The 17,500-nt window shown below is 42.6% G+C and overlaps 1 protein-coding gene across 1 annotated transcript in view; it reads left to right on the top strand.

Annotated features, from left to right (window-relative positions):
• The window catches only part of LOC126210499 (E3 ubiquitin-protein ligase UHRF1-like), a 162,485-nt gene that overhangs the window by 35,075 nt on the left and 109,910 nt on the right, over positions 1–17,500 (top strand). Inside the window, exon 4 of the mRNA XM_049939743.1 lies at positions 3,991–4,943. Within this exon, the coding sequence (XP_049795700.1) occupies positions 3,991–4,943 (953 nt within the window). The remainder of the gene's footprint in view (positions 1–3,990; positions 4,944–17,500) is intronic.

Here is a 17,500-nt window from a genome sequence, read left to right as displayed (position 1 = left end):
TAAGTAAAGGTGTGTTGTGTGTTTTCCTAGCCAGTCTAGTTACTATATTGTTGCATGCCATTCCTCTGTGGTCATTATTGACTCAAATTCAAGTGACAACCTGATGCCAGTTCTGTACCATCTAAACTACCAGTCAAAAGTTTTTGATCACCTATCACAACTATGGATTTGTGCTTAAAAGAGGGATTTCGTTTTGAAAATTACATCATACCTGCATTCTGATAATAAAATAAGTATAAACATGTAAAGACTAAGCACCCCTGTTGTGTATTTGATGGGCTTTTGCCTAGAGGGGTACTAAAGAGTACCCAGAACAACACTGACGTATCTCTATGTAAGTCGGTTCAATTGAAACAGGCCTCATTCATTATACTTTATAAATCAGTTTGCTTTAGTTTACAGTACATTGTATGCATCTGACAGTGTTCGTATACCTGATCAGAATCCTACCATATTACGTCCTAACAGGAGACTGTAACTGAAAAACGTGCTGTAATTGTATATTGGCATCAGGAAGGCTATTCTAGTAAGACAATAGGAACAAAAGTTGGCATAGCCCAATCTGCAACCAAATGAGGTGGCTCAGTAGTTGGCACACTGGACTCGCTTTCGGGAAGACGATTATTTAAATCCTCACCTGACCATCCTGGTTTAGGTTTTTTGTGATTTCCCTAAATTGCTTCAGACAAATGCTGGGATAGTTCCTTTGAAAGGGCATGGCCAACTTCCTTCCCCATCCTTCCCTAATTTGATGGGATCAATGACTGCGCTGTTTGGTCCCTCCACCCGAATCGACCAACCATCCAAATCTGCAGGGGTGTGTACATTGCAGCAGTTCAGGCAAACTGGTGCCAATGCAAGTGTTTCATGATTTGAAGACCGCGAGTAACACCGTACAATGAACACCGGTTCATATGTATACAGAGTAAATGTCAGAGGACTTGCACTGCACCTGAAATTCATGAGGAAGTAAGTAGTATGCAAGCAGTTTCAGTCTCTGTCTCAACAATGCAATGCTGTCTCTGTGAGCAAGGTTTAAAGGGGTGGATATTGGGGAAAAAACCTTTGTTATTCAAACAAAATAAGATGAAACAATTGCATTGGCACAGCAACATAAAAACTGGAGTGTTCAGCAGTGGCCTAAGGCGTTATTCATGGACAAATTTAGGTTAGATATTTGGAAGCCGTCATCAAATGTATGTCTGTTGACTTTGCAGAGAACGCGTGAAGAATCAGTGTGTGACACCAATGGTGAAGGACGGTGGAGGGCTAGTCACGGTTTAGCAATGTTTTGTGGGTGACAAAGTTGGTGATCTAGTGAGAATTAATGGAACATTAAAGAAGGAAGGGTATCACGACACTGATCAACAATGCTTTTCCATCTGGTAAGAGAATTATTAGTCATGAGTTTGTTCTGCTTCAGAACAGTGATCCCAAACATGCTTCTAAATTGTACAGTGTGTATGTTGATGGAAAAGGGTCCAAAGAATAGGATTTGGCCAGGTCAGTCACCCGACTTAAATCCCATTGAACTCTTGTGGGCTGAACTTACCAGGAAGGTCGGAAAACTAAGGTCATCTGATATTTGAAGATCCATGGAATAATTCATTGGCGTGTTCGGTTGAAATAGCTACAAAAAATGCTACACAATCATGTATCCAGAATGCCAAGAGTTCGTGCAGCCATATTGTACTAGATGTAGAGGGGGAAAATATTTATTTTGTTGGTCTATTTAATTTGTATGATGTGTTTGTATATTGAAATAAAATATACAGTTTTCTTTCATGGGTGATCGAAAACTTTTGACCAGTAGTGCGTGATGCTGCAATATGATCTTTGTGCTCATTTAGGGAAGTGACTCATATTTTGTCCAGTGAGATTTTATTGTTATTTACTAAGACAAGTAATAGCCATACTAATGAAAGGGTAGTATGCAGAGAAATAGGGGAGCCTAAGGTTAGTTGCTGAAATTTTTTTTCTGATAATGTTTTTGTACAAGAAGGTTTTAGAGGATTTTTTTTTTTTTTTTATGCTCGGCTATCAAGAATATCACTGACTTGATATTATTTTTGGTCATGCACTCTGTAACAGTTTAGACACAGTGGGACATGGTGGTACAGTGTGTGGGGTAATTTGTTATACATTGTGTAGCCCATTAAGTATTGAAAAAAGTATTATATAGTTGTTATTTTCTCTTACAAATAATTTATCAATATCAATGTTTTGTTTTTAGAAATTACTGATGCAGAAAGTTAAAAATTTTCCTTAATAAATTTTTTAATAGCCAATATTGGAATTAAATATTATTATTTACATACTGTTATCAATATAATAGAGGGAAACATTCCACGTGGGAAAAATATATCTAAAAACAAAGATGATGTGACTTACCGAACAAAAGCGCTGGCAGGTCGATAGACACACAAACAAACACAAACACACACACAAAATTCAAGCTTTCGCAACAAACTGTTGCCTCATCAGGAAAGAGGGGAAGGAGAGGGAAAGACGAAAGGATGTGGGTTTTAAGGGAGAGGGTAAGGAGTCATTCCAATCCCGGGAGTGGAAAGACTTACCTAAGGTAAGTCTTAGTTTTAAGGGAGAGGGTAAGGAGTCATTCCAATCCCGGGAGTGGAAAGACTTACCCTTAAAACCCACATCCTTTCGTCTTTCCCTCTCCTTCCCCTCTTTCCTGGTGAGGAAAGCTTGAATTTTGTGTGTGTGTTTGTGTTTGTTTGTGTGTCTATCGACCTGCCAGCGCTTTCGTTTGGTAAGTCACATCATCTTTGTTTTTAGATATATTTACATACTGTTGTTTACTTGTGATCTTGACTATTAAAAGATTTTAAGGACAATTTTTTTAAACTTTTTGTAAAATATTTAGATCATTTGTCCCCATCTTGACTATTTCAGGAATCAACAAGTTACTGATAATCTCAAATGTTCAAGATCGCTTTTTCTGATACACTAACATAAATTTCATTATCACATCGCAACTGCAGTTCTTGCAAATGCAATACTTATCAATATTTGCACAATAATCATGATCCCATTCTTCACTTGTCGTACACTGAAACCATTTTGTTGGTTGCACTGATTTAGTATAAGGCTCAACCAACGAGTTTAAATTTCATAGAGTGAGTATATATGTCTGCCATGTTTGAAGCAAATCAAATACTCATTCACCACTTTTATCTGTAGTCAGGTATGTCATTTGCTATGTCACCCCCCGCCCCCATTGAAATTGACTTTAACTAACTTCATATAGCTCATGCTAGCTTTATTTTTTTCTGAAAAAATAGTAAAGGGTCATGATTTGTGTGTACACGGCAGCAACGAGAAATGTTAGTAAAAATATGAATAAACTTTTCGATGTAGATAAAACTGCAAGACGACTGAAAACATTTTCGTCCATCCACGATAACTTCTTGTTGCTCACATACTGAATGTAAAGCAATGCAAAATGAGCAGCTACCACCTAAAGATTACATAGTAAACTTCGATATGTTTTGGTTAACTAATAGAATTGGTATTTTTTTTTTTAATGAAAATATGTATAGCGCTGTAATTATTGAATTACCGGCTTACAGTGCGCTACTGCTGATTGATTAAGAGTATTATTGATCAAATTGTTGACAGTTCATTTTCTGGTGGGTTGGTTGGTTTTTGGGGAAGGAGACCAGACAGCATGGTCATTGGTCTCATCGGATTAGGGAAGGATGGGGAAGGAAGTCGGCCGCGCCCTTTCAGAGGAACCATCCTGGCATTTGCATGGAGTGATTTAGGGAAATCACAGAAAACGTAAATCATGATGGCCGGACGTGGGATTTAACAGTCGTCCTCCCGAATGCGAGTCCAGTGTCTAACCACTGCGCCACCTCGCTCGGTTCATTTTCTGGGCTGTGGTTGTGTGATCATTGTAGTCTGGTCTCACCTAATATCACTTTGTAGTTCTGTATTCTGAACTTGTTTTCCTCTTTTTGTTTGCAGGTTGGCGAGTACGTTGACTTTCTGGACACACATTTTGGAGCGTGGTTTCAAGGCAAAGTTAAAGTTATTTATGTGGAGGACCAGGCACGTTTAGATGCTATTAGTGAGGAAACTATCCCACCGACCCAGAGGAATGGGGAACGGGAAGCTGACTACAGCAACAAAGGTGTTGGTGACAAAACCGAAGATGCACCAGCTCCAAGTACCTTACATAGAGACTCACCTGTGGAAATCTCTGATGATGAAGTAGTAGATGTTGTGACAGTTCGATCGAGTAGCCCCGAATCGGTAATTTACATCCCATCAGAAGAAGAACCAGTAATTTACCTTCCCCCAGAAGATCCAGATGTTCAGGTAATATATGAACCAGAAATTTACGTGCCTCCAGCAATCTATGTTGCTCCATACCCACGTGGTGTAGAAACAGTTGACTTGGTTGCAAATACACCAATGTCAAATGTAAATAAACAGGTAGAACTGCAAGAAATCACTTGTGACCAGTCTTCGCATAAAATATGTGCAGTGAGTGATACAGGTGGTAAAAGAACAGTTGACTCCATTGGTAATACACAGAGGACGAATGGAAGTAAAAACGGTGTGCCGCAGAAAAGGACGTGTGGCCGACCTTCAAATAAAAAAAAATCAGTGAGTGATACAAATAGTAAGATAACAGGTGACACCATTGGAAATAGTCCGAGGCCAAATGAGACTAGACACGAAGCGCTGCAGAGAGCGCTGCATGAAGCACTGCAAGAAATGACTTATGACCTATCTTCCGATAGAATGAATGGAGTGAGTGATACAGATCATTCTGAAAGTGGTGACAGTGGACATTCTTCTCATATGTCACTCAAGAACACTTCACAAAGCAATGGATGGGCAGAATGTGAGGAAGCTTCCAATCAGCAAGCACTGCCAGATGATGGTTGTTTGTATGAGATAATTAATCTGAAGTTAGTATGAATTATTTTTATTATTATTATTGTTGTTGTTGTTGTTGTTGTTGTTATTATAATCTTTACTTTCATAATGATTAATTACTCACTACACTGTTTGAAATTCTGAAGTTGCAAGGGATGAAATACAGTGAGCAAAAGCTTACCTACTGCTTGTATAGAAATCATACTGCAGTTGCAACAGTTGAAGTAAATGCAAAAGAAGCAGTAATTGAGAGACTAGTGGGTTAGAGTACCAGCCTATGCCTATGTTATTCAATAAGTACAGAGAGCAAGTAGTACTGGAAACCAAGGAGAAATTAGGAAGAGGAATTAAAGTTCACCGAGAAGAAATAGAAGCTTTGAGGTTTGGCAGTGACATTGTAGTTCTGTCAGAGACAGCAAAGGACATGGAAAAGCAGTTGGTCAGAACAGGTAGTATCTTGATAAAGAGGCTACAATATGAAAATGAAATTTATGGCCTGTAGTCAAATTAAGTAATGCTCTGGGGAGGGGGGGGGGGGGGAGTAGCAGCTGGATTTTGCTATTTGGGTAGAAAAGGAAGTAATGATAGAAGAAATAAAGGCCAATTTGCACTGGTCTTCACTTCATGTCACATCACCTCTAACCATTCCAGAATGCATTTCAAATGACAGTTTTCACACAATCAGTCAGCCAACATTCATTTCACATCAAGGTTCCTCCGGAAGAAAGTTTGAGCTTTTAGCCCAAAGGCCTTCTTGTAAAGTAGAAAGCGCACACGCACACAGCCACACGACAGCTGTCTCTGGCTGCAGAGGCCGGGTTGCATACAGCAACTGCATTCGATGGAAGAAGCAATGAGTGGTGGGGATTAGTGGCTGGGGCAGGGAGGGGGCAGGAGGGAGGGGGGTCGGTGTAGTTCTGACTGTGGGAGCATGCAGGGACATGGTGGCGATGGGGTAGCACTGCTAGGTGCAGTTGAGTGGCTTGGGGGGGGGGGGGTGCAGAAAGGGAGGAAGAGGAAAAGGTTAGTAGGTGTGTTGGTGGAATAGAAGGGGGTGTAATTGAGTAGGGGCAGGGAAAGGGATAGGTGGCTGAAGGACAGGGACTAATGAAGCTGGATTAAGTACTAAGAAGGTGGATGCCAAGGTCGTTCCAGGAACATAGCATATATTTCGGTAGAATTCCCACCTGTGCAGTTCAGAAAAGGTGGTGTCGTTGAGAAGGATCCATATTGTGCAGGCAGTGATGAAACTGTAGCACACTGTCTAGGGCAGCATGTTCAGCTGCTGGGTGGTTCAGCTGTCCCTTGGCCACAGTTTGTCAGTGGCCATTCATGCAGATGGACAGCTTGTTGGTTGCCATGTCCACAGAAAATGCAACACAGTGGTTGCAGCTTGGTTTATAGATCACATGATTGCTTTCACATGTAGCCTTTGATGGAATAGATGATGCCTGTGACTGGACTGGAGCAGGTGATGGGAGGATGCATGGGGCAGTCTTGCATGTAGGTCTGTTATGGGAATATGAAACATGAGAAAAGGGGTTGGGAGTGGGGGTGGAGTGGGGATGGACTAGGATATTGCGTAGATTCAGTGGACAGCAGAATACCACTACGGGAAGAGTGGGAATGATAGTTGGTTGGATATATCTCATTTCAGGGCATGATGAGAGGTGTTTGAAATCCTAGCGAATAATGTGATTCCTTTGCTCCAGTCCTGGGTGGAACTTAGTCATGAGTAGAGTGCACCTTTGTGGGCAGACAGTGGGTGTGTGAGAGGTGGTAGGGGACTGGAGGGAAAGCCACAGGAGATCTGTTTTTGTATATGGTTGTGAGGTAATTTCAGTCAGTGAGAGGGGAACTACTCTTTACTACAATTGCTACAGTCACTAGTGGCTATGCTGTATGGAAGGGATGGGTGGCAGCTGTTAAACTGGAGGTATTGCTGGTGTTTGGTTGGTTTTATATGGATTGAGGTACTGATATAGCCTTCTTTGAGGTGGAGGTCAGCATCAAGGAAGGTGGCTTGTTGCAATTGAGTGGGACCAGGGGACAAGCAATGATATTGGGGTTCCGGAGGAATGTCGAGAGGGTGTCAGCACCCCCAGCCCAAATCACGAAGCCGTCATCAATGAATCTGAAACTGTTGAGAGTTTTGGGATTCTGAGTGTTTACGAAGGATTCCTCTAGATGGCCCTCGAATAGGTTTGCGCAGGATGCTGCCGTGCGGGCGGCCTTTGCTGCACCGTGGATTTGTTTGTAGGTAATGCCTTCAAAGGTGAAGTAAAAAAAAGTACGTGGAGATATAGTTGGTCACGGTGACCAGGAAATAGGTTGTAAGTTTGAAATCAGTCAGGCGTTGGGAAAGGTAGTGTCTAATAAGGGCAAGGCTGTTGACATTAAGGATGTAGTGTAGAGGAAGATGGCATCAGTAGTTGTGAACAAGGCACCATATGGTAAAAGAACAGGAATTGTGGAGAGGCAGTGGAGAAAATGGTAGTTGTATTTTATGTAGGAGGGTAGGCTACAGGGAAATAAGCTGAAGGTGCTGCCCCCACAAGAGCAGAGATTCTCTTAGAGGGGGCACAATAACTGGACACAATAGGTTATTCTGGGCAGTTGGGTTTATGAATTTCAGAAAGCATGTAGAAGTTAAGATTGCTGAGAGTGGTATGGGTGAGGAGAGAGATACTTGGGAGAGGTTCTGTGGTGGGACTAAAGATTTAAGGAGAAACTGGGAATGCTGTTGGATTTTGGAATGGGGTCACTATGACAAGGTTTGTAGGAATCTGATAGCTGACAGAGTCCCTCTGCCAGGTAATCCTTGTGGTTCAAAACCACAGTGGTGGAGTCTTTACTGGCAGGTGGGATTGCCATGAGCAATGTGGCCCCAGCAGCCAGAGACAGTGGTCATGTGTGTGTGAGTTGTGCTTGTGTGAATGTGTGTGTTTTCTACTTTAGAAGAAGACCTTTTGGCGGGAAGCTGAAATGTATGACAAGTCTTTCTACTGTTTACAAAATGGTTGTAGGTTGCACAGTGCTTTTATTAACTTAAGAACAATGCATTTTGCCTGGATAAGGCATCATCAGGTTGTGTTAAAAAATCAGAAATTTTCTGCCAAAAAGCATCTGTCAAGGAGGCAAGATACTAGATAAAATGTATTGAAAGGCAACTTCATGGATACAATGACAGGCTTTTAGTATGTTTTATTTGGTGTCTTATCTTCTTGATGGATGCTTTTTGGCAGAGAATTTTCTGGTTTTATAATGACCTGATGATGCCCTATCTGGGTGAAATGCATTGTTCCTAACTTAATAAAGAATACTGTGCAACCTACAATTGTGTTTTTTTTTTTTTTTTTTTTTTTTTTTTTTTTTTTTTTTTTTAATAATAATAATAGCCATAGAAGGTTGCTGTACCACTACACAAGATGTAATGGATAATTTTTATAACAATCTTTTTGTTGTGCCTGTGTGTGACTCAATGTCTCCTTCACACTGAGGTGACAAAAGTCATGGGATGGCAATATGCACGACTTGACATTTGTACTCGGGTGATTCGTGTGGAGAGGTTTCTGATGTGATTATGGCCACACAACGGGAATTAACAGACTTTGAATGCAGAATGGTTGTTGGATCCAGATGCGTGGGACATTCAATTTCAGAAATTTTTAGGGAATTTAGTATTCCAAGATCTGCAGTGTCAAGAGTGTTTCGAGAATACGAAATTTCGGGCATTACCTCTCACTGCAGACAACTCTGTGGCCGATGGTCTTCACTTGATGACAGAGCAGTGGTGTTTGCATATAGTTGTCAGTGCTAACGGACAAGCAGGACTGCAAGAAATAACCACAGAAATACAACAAATGTATCCATTAGGATATTGCAACAAAATTTGATGTTAATGGGCTATGACAACAGATGACTGACGTGAGTGCCTGCAGTGGCTCTCCTTGGCTCTTGACCGATACAGTTGGCCTGGTCAGATGAGTCCCAATTTCAGTTGGCTAGAGCTGATGGTAGAGTTCAGGTGTGGCCAGACCTCACGAAGCTGTGGACCCAAGTTGTGAGAGAGGCACTGTGCAAGCTGGTGGTGGTTCCGTAATGGTGTGTGCTGTGTTTACGTGGAGTGAACTGAGTCCAATATTTGACTGGAAATGTTTACGTTTGGCTACTTGGAGACCATTTCCAGCTGTTTGTGGACTTTATATCCCCAAACAATGATGGAATTTTTACAAATGACAGTTTGCCATTTCACTGAGCCACAATTGTTTGATTGGTTTCAAGAACATTCTGGATGGTTTGAGCAAATGATCTGACCACCCAGATCTCCTTACATAAATCCCATCGAACATTCGTGGGACGTAATCGAGACATCGGTTTGTGTGCAAAATCCTGCACTGACAACACTTCCACAATCGTGGACGGCTGTAAAGGCAGCAGGGGATTTCCAACAACTTGTCAGAGTCCATCCCACGTCGAGTTGCTGCACTGTACTGGACTAAAGGAGGTCCGACACAATATTAGGAGATAACCCGTGGCTTTTGTTTCCTCAACATGTATGATGAGTAGCAATCTGTCCTTTTTATAATATTATTGTTATTCCATCCTGGATTTTACATTGTTTGAAAAATTATTTAGCTTTTCCAATAACAAACATATCTGACATCCATACTGTATACAAATAAGAACACAAGTTAATGAAGCAATTGTCATTGAATAACATTATAAGTGAAAAAGTCAGCACAAGTGAAGGAGAAAAATACAGTCGTTTGTGACATTATTAGTTATCTAAGGAAGAAAAAGATGTGGATGAGGTAAACAGGCTCTGTTTATTCCCTCATAAGTATTGTTTGTATAAGTTTTTGCCTGCAAATAAATGTTGATGTATTGAAAAGTTGTTTCAATTCTCAGCACTTTACTACGCAAAAAGTTATGGAGGACATATGTTATGAGATTTGCTTTGGTGATTAATAAACTTAATTGTTGTTAGTTCCTCAATTCCGAAACTATACTCTGACGTCGTGTGTCACAGATAATAACTCGTAACAACACTTTCACTGTTCAGTAATGGGGTAAGAGAATTAATGTGATTTGACATGACGGACAGTGTGAACACACCGCGATGTGACTGCCAGTGTGAATTGGCGTTAAGGAGTGGCAGGGGTGGAATGGGGGGGGGGGGGGGGGGGATTGGGAGTAACGCAGCCCGTGAAGGCCCAAGGGATATCTACCAGCTGCCGTGTCATCCTCTGCATTGCGGCGTCGTGGATGAGGTATGGAGGGGTAGGTGCTCAGTACACCACTCTCTTGGCTGTTTCTCAGATTGTGAGCAGCTGCTACTCAGTCAAGTAGCTCCAGAATTGGTATCACAAGGCCGAGACCAGCAAAATAAGCTCGTCTGAAAAAAAGAAATATGTTAACAGTAAATATAAATTTAAGTGTTAGGAAGTCTTTTCAGAAGCAGTTTGTCTGGAGTGTAACCTTATAAAGTGAAAGATGGATTATAAGCACTACGTACGAAAGGAGAATAGAAGTTTTTGAAGTGTGGTGGGACAAAGAATGATGGAGGTAGGTGGATAGGCTGGGTAACGAATGAAGAGGTATTGAAACAAATTGGGGAGGAAATAAATTTGTGGCATAGCTGAAATGAATGAAGGGGTAGGTGCAGAGAACACTACCTGAGGCATCAAGGTATAGTTATGTTGGCGAGGGGAGACCAGGGCTCAAATACAATAAGCAGCTTGGAATAGTTATTTACAAATGAAAAGCGTAGGCTGGCAGGGTTAGCTGCATCAAACCAGTCTTCGCACTCATTTGGACGGGGGAGGGGGGGGGGTGGTTTAGGTCCCAACCCCTGGAAAGATTATTTGATCTGATGACAGCATATGCTACCTGGGGGATAGTAGATATACCAATAATGGTTTCAGTGTCATCTGCAAGTGGGCGGCATTTAGCATAATTTTCAAAACATCACCTTCGTCTCTTCCTTGCGGATTAAAATTGTGTGCCACACGGAGACTCGAACCTGGGACTTTTGCCTTTTGTGAGCAAGTGTTTTACCAATTGAGCTATGTGAGCATAATGCGTGACGTGCCCTCACAGCTTTACTTCCACCTATACCTTATCTCCTATTTCAAAAAACTTCACATAAGTCCTCCAGCATACCTTGTGGGACTAGCACTCCTCAAAGAAAGGGTATTGTGGGGACATGGCTTAGCCACAGCCTGAGGTATTGTTTCCAGAATGAGTTTTCACTCAGCAGTGGAGTGTGCAGTGATTTGAAACTTCCTGGCAGATTAAAACAGTGCGGTGGAGCTGGACTTGTACACGGCACATTTGCCTTTGCGGGCAGGTGCTTCCTTCCAGGAGTGCTAGTCCCGTGAGGCAGGCCAGAGAACTTCCGCGAAGTATGGAAGGCTGGAGATGAGGTGCTGGCAGAAGTAATGATGTGGGGGCGGGTAACGAATAGTGCATATTTTGCTGTATAATGAAAATTCCTTTTGCTAGAGGTATAGCCCGAAAATGTTCTATGCACCCTCTGCTGCACACTTAAGGGTGAATTGTAAAGTGATTGTATAAATGTAGAAGTAAACAGAACGTTTCTCACAGAGTGGATACAAGCATTGTGGCCCAAGAAATGTCAACACAAACCATTGGAAACAGGTTACTAGTGGTGGGACTAAGGGCTTGTCCATCTGCAGCATGTTTTCTGCTCTTGCATGCACGGTTCTACTGGTGCATCAGAGGATCACTCACACAGTCAGGGTGGCTGATGTCTCACAGTGCTCTCACCCCAAGCCTTCCAGTGTAACCAGCCCTCAGTATGTGCATTGTTGTTAGACTAGCTCTTCTGCTGTTTTTACAAGGCAATGTGCAGTTCCAGTAGTATGATACCTACCCACTGCCTGTGAAACTCTGCAAGAAGTGCAACAGTCTCCATGTCCAGTATGATTGTCAGACATGTTTCCAATGTAGAGAGAGAGGTCTGCATCTTGCCTATATGTGTGCTCAAGTTGCTTGACCCATGTAATTCTGCAAACATCCACCAGATATGTAGCCACTTTCGGTGCTGGCAGCAGCTGCATTTGCCTTTGTTTCCAGTCATTTGGACGTCTTGTGCTCAAATGGTCCAGCTGTCTAATCACCTGATAACCATTCAGTTGCGCTGTGCAGGATTGTGGCACGACATTGTGCGACTAAAGTATGAAAGCTAAGCCTGTCTCCAAAGAGAGTATCCTGAATACGAAATATAGCACTCGTAGCAATATTATGGAAAGATTTACACTAGTGACTAATCTGGATAGAAGTGAGGTTTTTTGTGTGTTCTGTGCAGGTGCTGTGCTCTCCTCCCATTCAATTTCATTACACCACATCTGAAGTAAAATGTCTGCAGAACAAGCTAAAGTGTGAGCTATGCAGTATTGCCAGCTTCAGTGGAAGGTATTATAACTACATGGCCCAGCCACATTAATGTGACCACCACTGTATGTAAAGTGCCTCAAAGGGGACTCTGAAACATTAGTTGTCATAATGCAAAAGGGCATAACCATTGGCCTTCATGTCAAAGGTGGAAGCATTTCCAAAATGGCTAATTTTGTAAACTGTTGGTGTGCTGCTGTGGTTAAAGTATATCGTGCATAGCAAAGTGGCGCTATCCAAAACCGGCACCGAGACAACTGTATTGCAACGTGGGCCATAGATGACAGTTATGAACAATGGCTGCATGCACAGGCATTTGTGGAACTGTTTAGCAACTGACCACCCAGATGAACCAAGGAGCTACAAAGTGTCTCTTTGACAACCATTCAGGCGTTGTTGCGTATGGGCCTCAGCAGCAGGCACCCGAGTCGTGCACTTATGCTGACTGCTGTTCGTTAGCGAGGAAGGCTGGAACTTGTGTGTCAATACCACAACCAGAAGTCCAGTGAGAGGCAACAGGTGGCCTTTTCATATGAATCATCTTTTATGCCCATCAGACATAAGGTTGTGTACAGCGCTTCAACAATCATTGGAAGGGTCCAGGTCGGAGGAGGGAGGATTATGATCGCAGAATCGTTTTTGTGGCATTCCCTGAGTGATCTCGTACAAAGGTGTTTACCAATAGGACAATGCAATGTGTCACATAGCTCACAGTGTATGTGCATGGTGTGAAGCCCACTATAATGAACTTACACTACTCCCCAGGCCGTCAAATGCCATCATTTAAATTCATTCGAGAATCTATGGGACCACCACATTCAGGCTATTTGGGCCATGGATCCTCAGTCGAAAACCTAGCTCAGCTGACCACGGCACTGAAGTTAGAATGGCTCCACATCCACTTCAGTACCTTCCAAAACCTCGTTAACTCTCTTTCTTCGTGACCAGCTGCAAAACGTGGTTATCAAGGCTTTTAACAGGTGGTCTCATTAATGTGACTGGACTAAATAAAAAGTACATAAAAAAGTGCATCATAAATCTACGTCCATTTGCATAGATAGCAGATTGAGGGTTTCACACTTGATGTCAGGACCTTGTAGACATCAGTTCATGATTTGGACGAAAGGATATCTGTAACAATCTGCCTCATATTACAGCAGTGTCACACAACATAGGAAGCCAGACCAATAAAGTACGAGTGAAAATGAAACCCAGCATTTTAGGCTAATGGCGAGAATACCAGTTCAAGTATTGCAGATTCGTGAGCCCGTCCATATCAGAAATACGTTTCCCGTCTGTAATGGCACATTTTTTTCACAAAAATTTGAAGTTGTTGGTGACAACACACTTTGTGGAGATGTAAAAGTGTGTGTGTGTGTGGGGGGGGGGGGGGGGGGGAATAATTAAGAATCATATTGTGGAAATGTTTTTTTGTAAATCCACGTAAATCATAGAATTCAAAGTCTCTGTCACATTTTATTCTGTTTTAACACACACCTGATTTTGGCGTCACAACCATTCTCAAATCTATAAGAAAAAATAAAAAAATAACATTATTTCTCAGTTTAGGAAAGATGAATGTGCAAATAGCTTTTTAACTTGTAAAGCAGTAACAAAGGGAACACAGTAATGTGACTGAATTGACAATAATGTACACGATACTTCAGTAATGGGTAACAGTTCCAAATCTTGGCACTGGCAGTACCAGCTGTGACAGATCTTTAATACATTGTCTGATCAAAAGCTTTTGAACACCCCTATGTATCGTGGAATTGAGCACTAGATGTCACGAGAAGCGGACCTGCCAGTATAAAACGAGGCAGGGAGTGTTGTGTTGTCAGCAGAGTAGCAGTAACAACAGAATAGGTCAGTCAGGAGAGCTTCGCGAGTTCAATTTGGACTAGTCGCTGGATGTCACCTGAGTAATAAATCCATCAGGAGCATTATAACACTTCTAAAGCTGTGCAGGTTGACTGTTGGTAATGTGATTGTGAAGTGGATAGATGAAGAAACAACACAGCCAAAACAAAAGTCAGGCAGACATTCCAAAGAGTGGGTGTGTAAAGTCAGATGAAACCAGCCACCAGCAGTCCAGTTAGCATAATGACTGTCTACAGGGAGTTAAAAAGAATGGGATACAGTGGACGAACAACTTCTTGTAAGCCACACATTTCTGAAGTAAGTGCTAAGCAGTGCTGGAGGTGGTGTGAAGAGGGATGTCTCGGGACAGTGAATGAATCGCGGTATAACTTGTGGCAATCCGATGGAAGGGTTTGGGTTTGGCAAATGCCTGGAGAACATTAGCTGCCATAATTTGTAGTGCCAACAGTGAGGTGCAGAGGAGGTGGTGTTAGGCTATTGAGGTGTTTTTTTGTGGTTAGGGTGTTGTCCCCTGTTTGCGCTTGAAAAACCACTAAATGGGAAAGGATACGAGCACATTTGACAGCATCATGTACTGCATACAGTACGGGAACGATTTGGGGACTAAGATTGAATCGGCTTGACAATGCACCCTGTTATAATGCAGCATTGTGAGGCAATGGTTTGTGGACAATAACATTTCTGAAACAGACTGACCTGCCCAGTGTCCCAATCTGGAACCCAATGGAACACCTTTGGGATAATGGGATGAGTTACAAAGTCAACCTGGCTTCAGAACCTAGTGGCCAGGCCAACATCCCTAGCTTCTTTGGTTTCAGCTGTTGAGAGAGGATGTGCTGCTGTTCATGTACAGACATTGGAAATCTATCAAAAGTGTCGTCAACAGAGTTTAGGCAATCATAAAAGTGAAGGGTGGACATACTCCTCATTAATGGCCACTAATGGGTGTCCGGATACTTTTGATCAGATAGTATAGAGTCCAAATGAGTTAATTTTGCTTGCCCTATAAGAGCATGGAGTACCTGAAGAGCTCGTTCGGTGAGTCAGACTGCTCTGCCAGAACACAAAGAGCCGGATACAGTCAGCTGCTGGACCATCTTACGGGAAGTATTTCCGTGGGAGTTCATCGGGGATCTGCTCTCCACTCCTATTCATCACTGTCATGGATACCGTCACTAGAAACCTGCAGGAAACCTCACCCTGGACATTACTGTATCCTGATGATGTGCTACTGGCCAGTGAAGATAAGAATGATCTACAACTTTAAATCCAAGCCAGGGATGACCGCTTTGTAGATGCAGGGCTGCGACTCAATGTGTTCAAAACATATTACCTTTCCACAGATTTGAATGACTCTGTAACCATCAGAAACAATGATGTTGACTTCCCAACAGCAAGGACTTTTAAGTACCTGGGCTTGACAATTGTTGCCAATGGAAATCTCCAGCCACCTTAGCAGCGTGTGGTTCAAATGGTGTTCTTTTACTGGAGTAGTATGCAACAAGAAAATTCCAAACAGGCTCAAATCAAAAGTAAACTGATCGGTAATCCATCCAGTTGCACTGTATGGTGCTTCAACAAAGGAAGCAGAGCAAAGACTTGCTGTTACGGAGACGAAAATGTTAGGTGGACATCAGGATTAACATTGCGCAACCATGTCACAAATAATGTTCACAGGCTGTACGGTATTGCACCAATAGTAGACAAAATGAGAGAAAGCAGCCTATGTTGATACGGGCATGTCCTTAGAACAGACGAGACAACAGTGGCAAAGACTAGTTTCAATCTAAATGTAAATGAGAAACAGCCAGCACGGCGGCCAAGGCAGAGATTGCTTGACACCCTGCTTGAAGACCTCACAGTCTAAGGCCTTCGCCCTGATCAGGCACAAGATTGCAAGAAGTGGTGACAACGAGTGAAAACAGTGGACCCAGCCAGCACGTGGGACAAACGCTGAGGAGGAGGAGGAGGAGGAGGAGGAGGAGGAGGAGGAAGAGGAAGGAGAAGAAGAAGAAGTAGTATGGTAAATACACAGTTGGAAAAAGATCACAACATCAAAATACAATTAATGGAAAGTAATGAAGTTTCAGGAATACATTTGTCTAGGTACCATATTTTAGTGATTGACATTGCAAGGTCACAGGCTAGTGCAGGCGTGAGATAGGCCATTGCAAAAGTGAGATGCTTGTACATTAATAATCGGTGTAACTTCCAGAATATAAAGTGTTAATCATGCCAACTTATATGCATTGTGTTGTACATCTGCCAGATATCAGTTTGTGGGATGGAATTCCACGCCTGTTGCATTTGGTCAGTTCAGTTTGTGGATGATGCTGGAGACATCATCTGATGATGTCCCATACGTGCTCAATTAAGACAGATGTGGTGTTCCAGCGGGCCAAGGCAACCTGCAGACACCTTGTAGAGCACATTGTGTTACAACAGCAGTCTTTGAGCAAGTGTTATCCTGTTGGAAAACAACTGATTGTATGCTATTTACGAATGGCAGCAAAACAGGTCAAGTCACCATATTCATGTACAGTTTCATAGTCAGGGTGCATGGGATGATAACCACGAGGGTGCACCCCGGACCATCGGACCATAACTCCAGGTGTAGGTCCTGTGTGTCTAGCACACCGACAGTTGGGTTGCAGGCCCTCAACTGGCCCCCTAACCGACACATGGCCATCATTGGCATCAACTTTCATCAGAATTCCACCCTGCCCTCCATTGATCTCTTGCTTGACACCTCTGAAGTTGCAAATGGTGGTGGTTTGGGGTCAGTGGAATGCACGCTGCAGGGCATCTGACTCGGAGCTGTCCTTGAAATTAACAGTTTGTCTTCTCTCTCAGTAGTACCACACGGCCATCCAGAATCCGGTCTTCTTGCGACTGTACATTCCTGTGACCACTGCAGCCAGCAGTTGTGTACAGTGGCTACATCCCTGCCAAGTCTTTCTCCAGTATCACAGGAGGATCATTCAGCTTCTTGTAGCCCAATTACACGACCTTGTTCAAACCCAACAAAGTGTTGATAATGGTGTTTTTCTCACTGAAAGGCTTTCATGACTAACATCATCTCACCACATCCGGTCATAAAGGTAACTAACGTTAAAGGCCTTTACAGCATGTCTTAAAAGCAAACCTGATTTGCATCCTCATAGTGGCACTACTAGAGGCACTCTCGTGTGACTGCTGTGAAATTTGAACAGACATCATCTTTCAGATGTTAGAAACACGCAGTCGTGTCACACAGCTCCTTCTTGGAATTTTTTTCTGTCAGTGTATT

The sequence above is a fragment of the Schistocerca nitens genome, chromosome 10, assembly GCF_023898315.1.
Source record: "Schistocerca nitens isolate TAMUIC-IGC-003100 chromosome 10, iqSchNite1.1, whole genome shotgun sequence".
Classification (NCBI taxonomy): domain Eukaryota; kingdom Metazoa; phylum Arthropoda; class Insecta; order Orthoptera; family Acrididae; genus Schistocerca; species Schistocerca nitens.
This window is presented reverse-complemented; position numbering and strand designations above follow the sequence as displayed.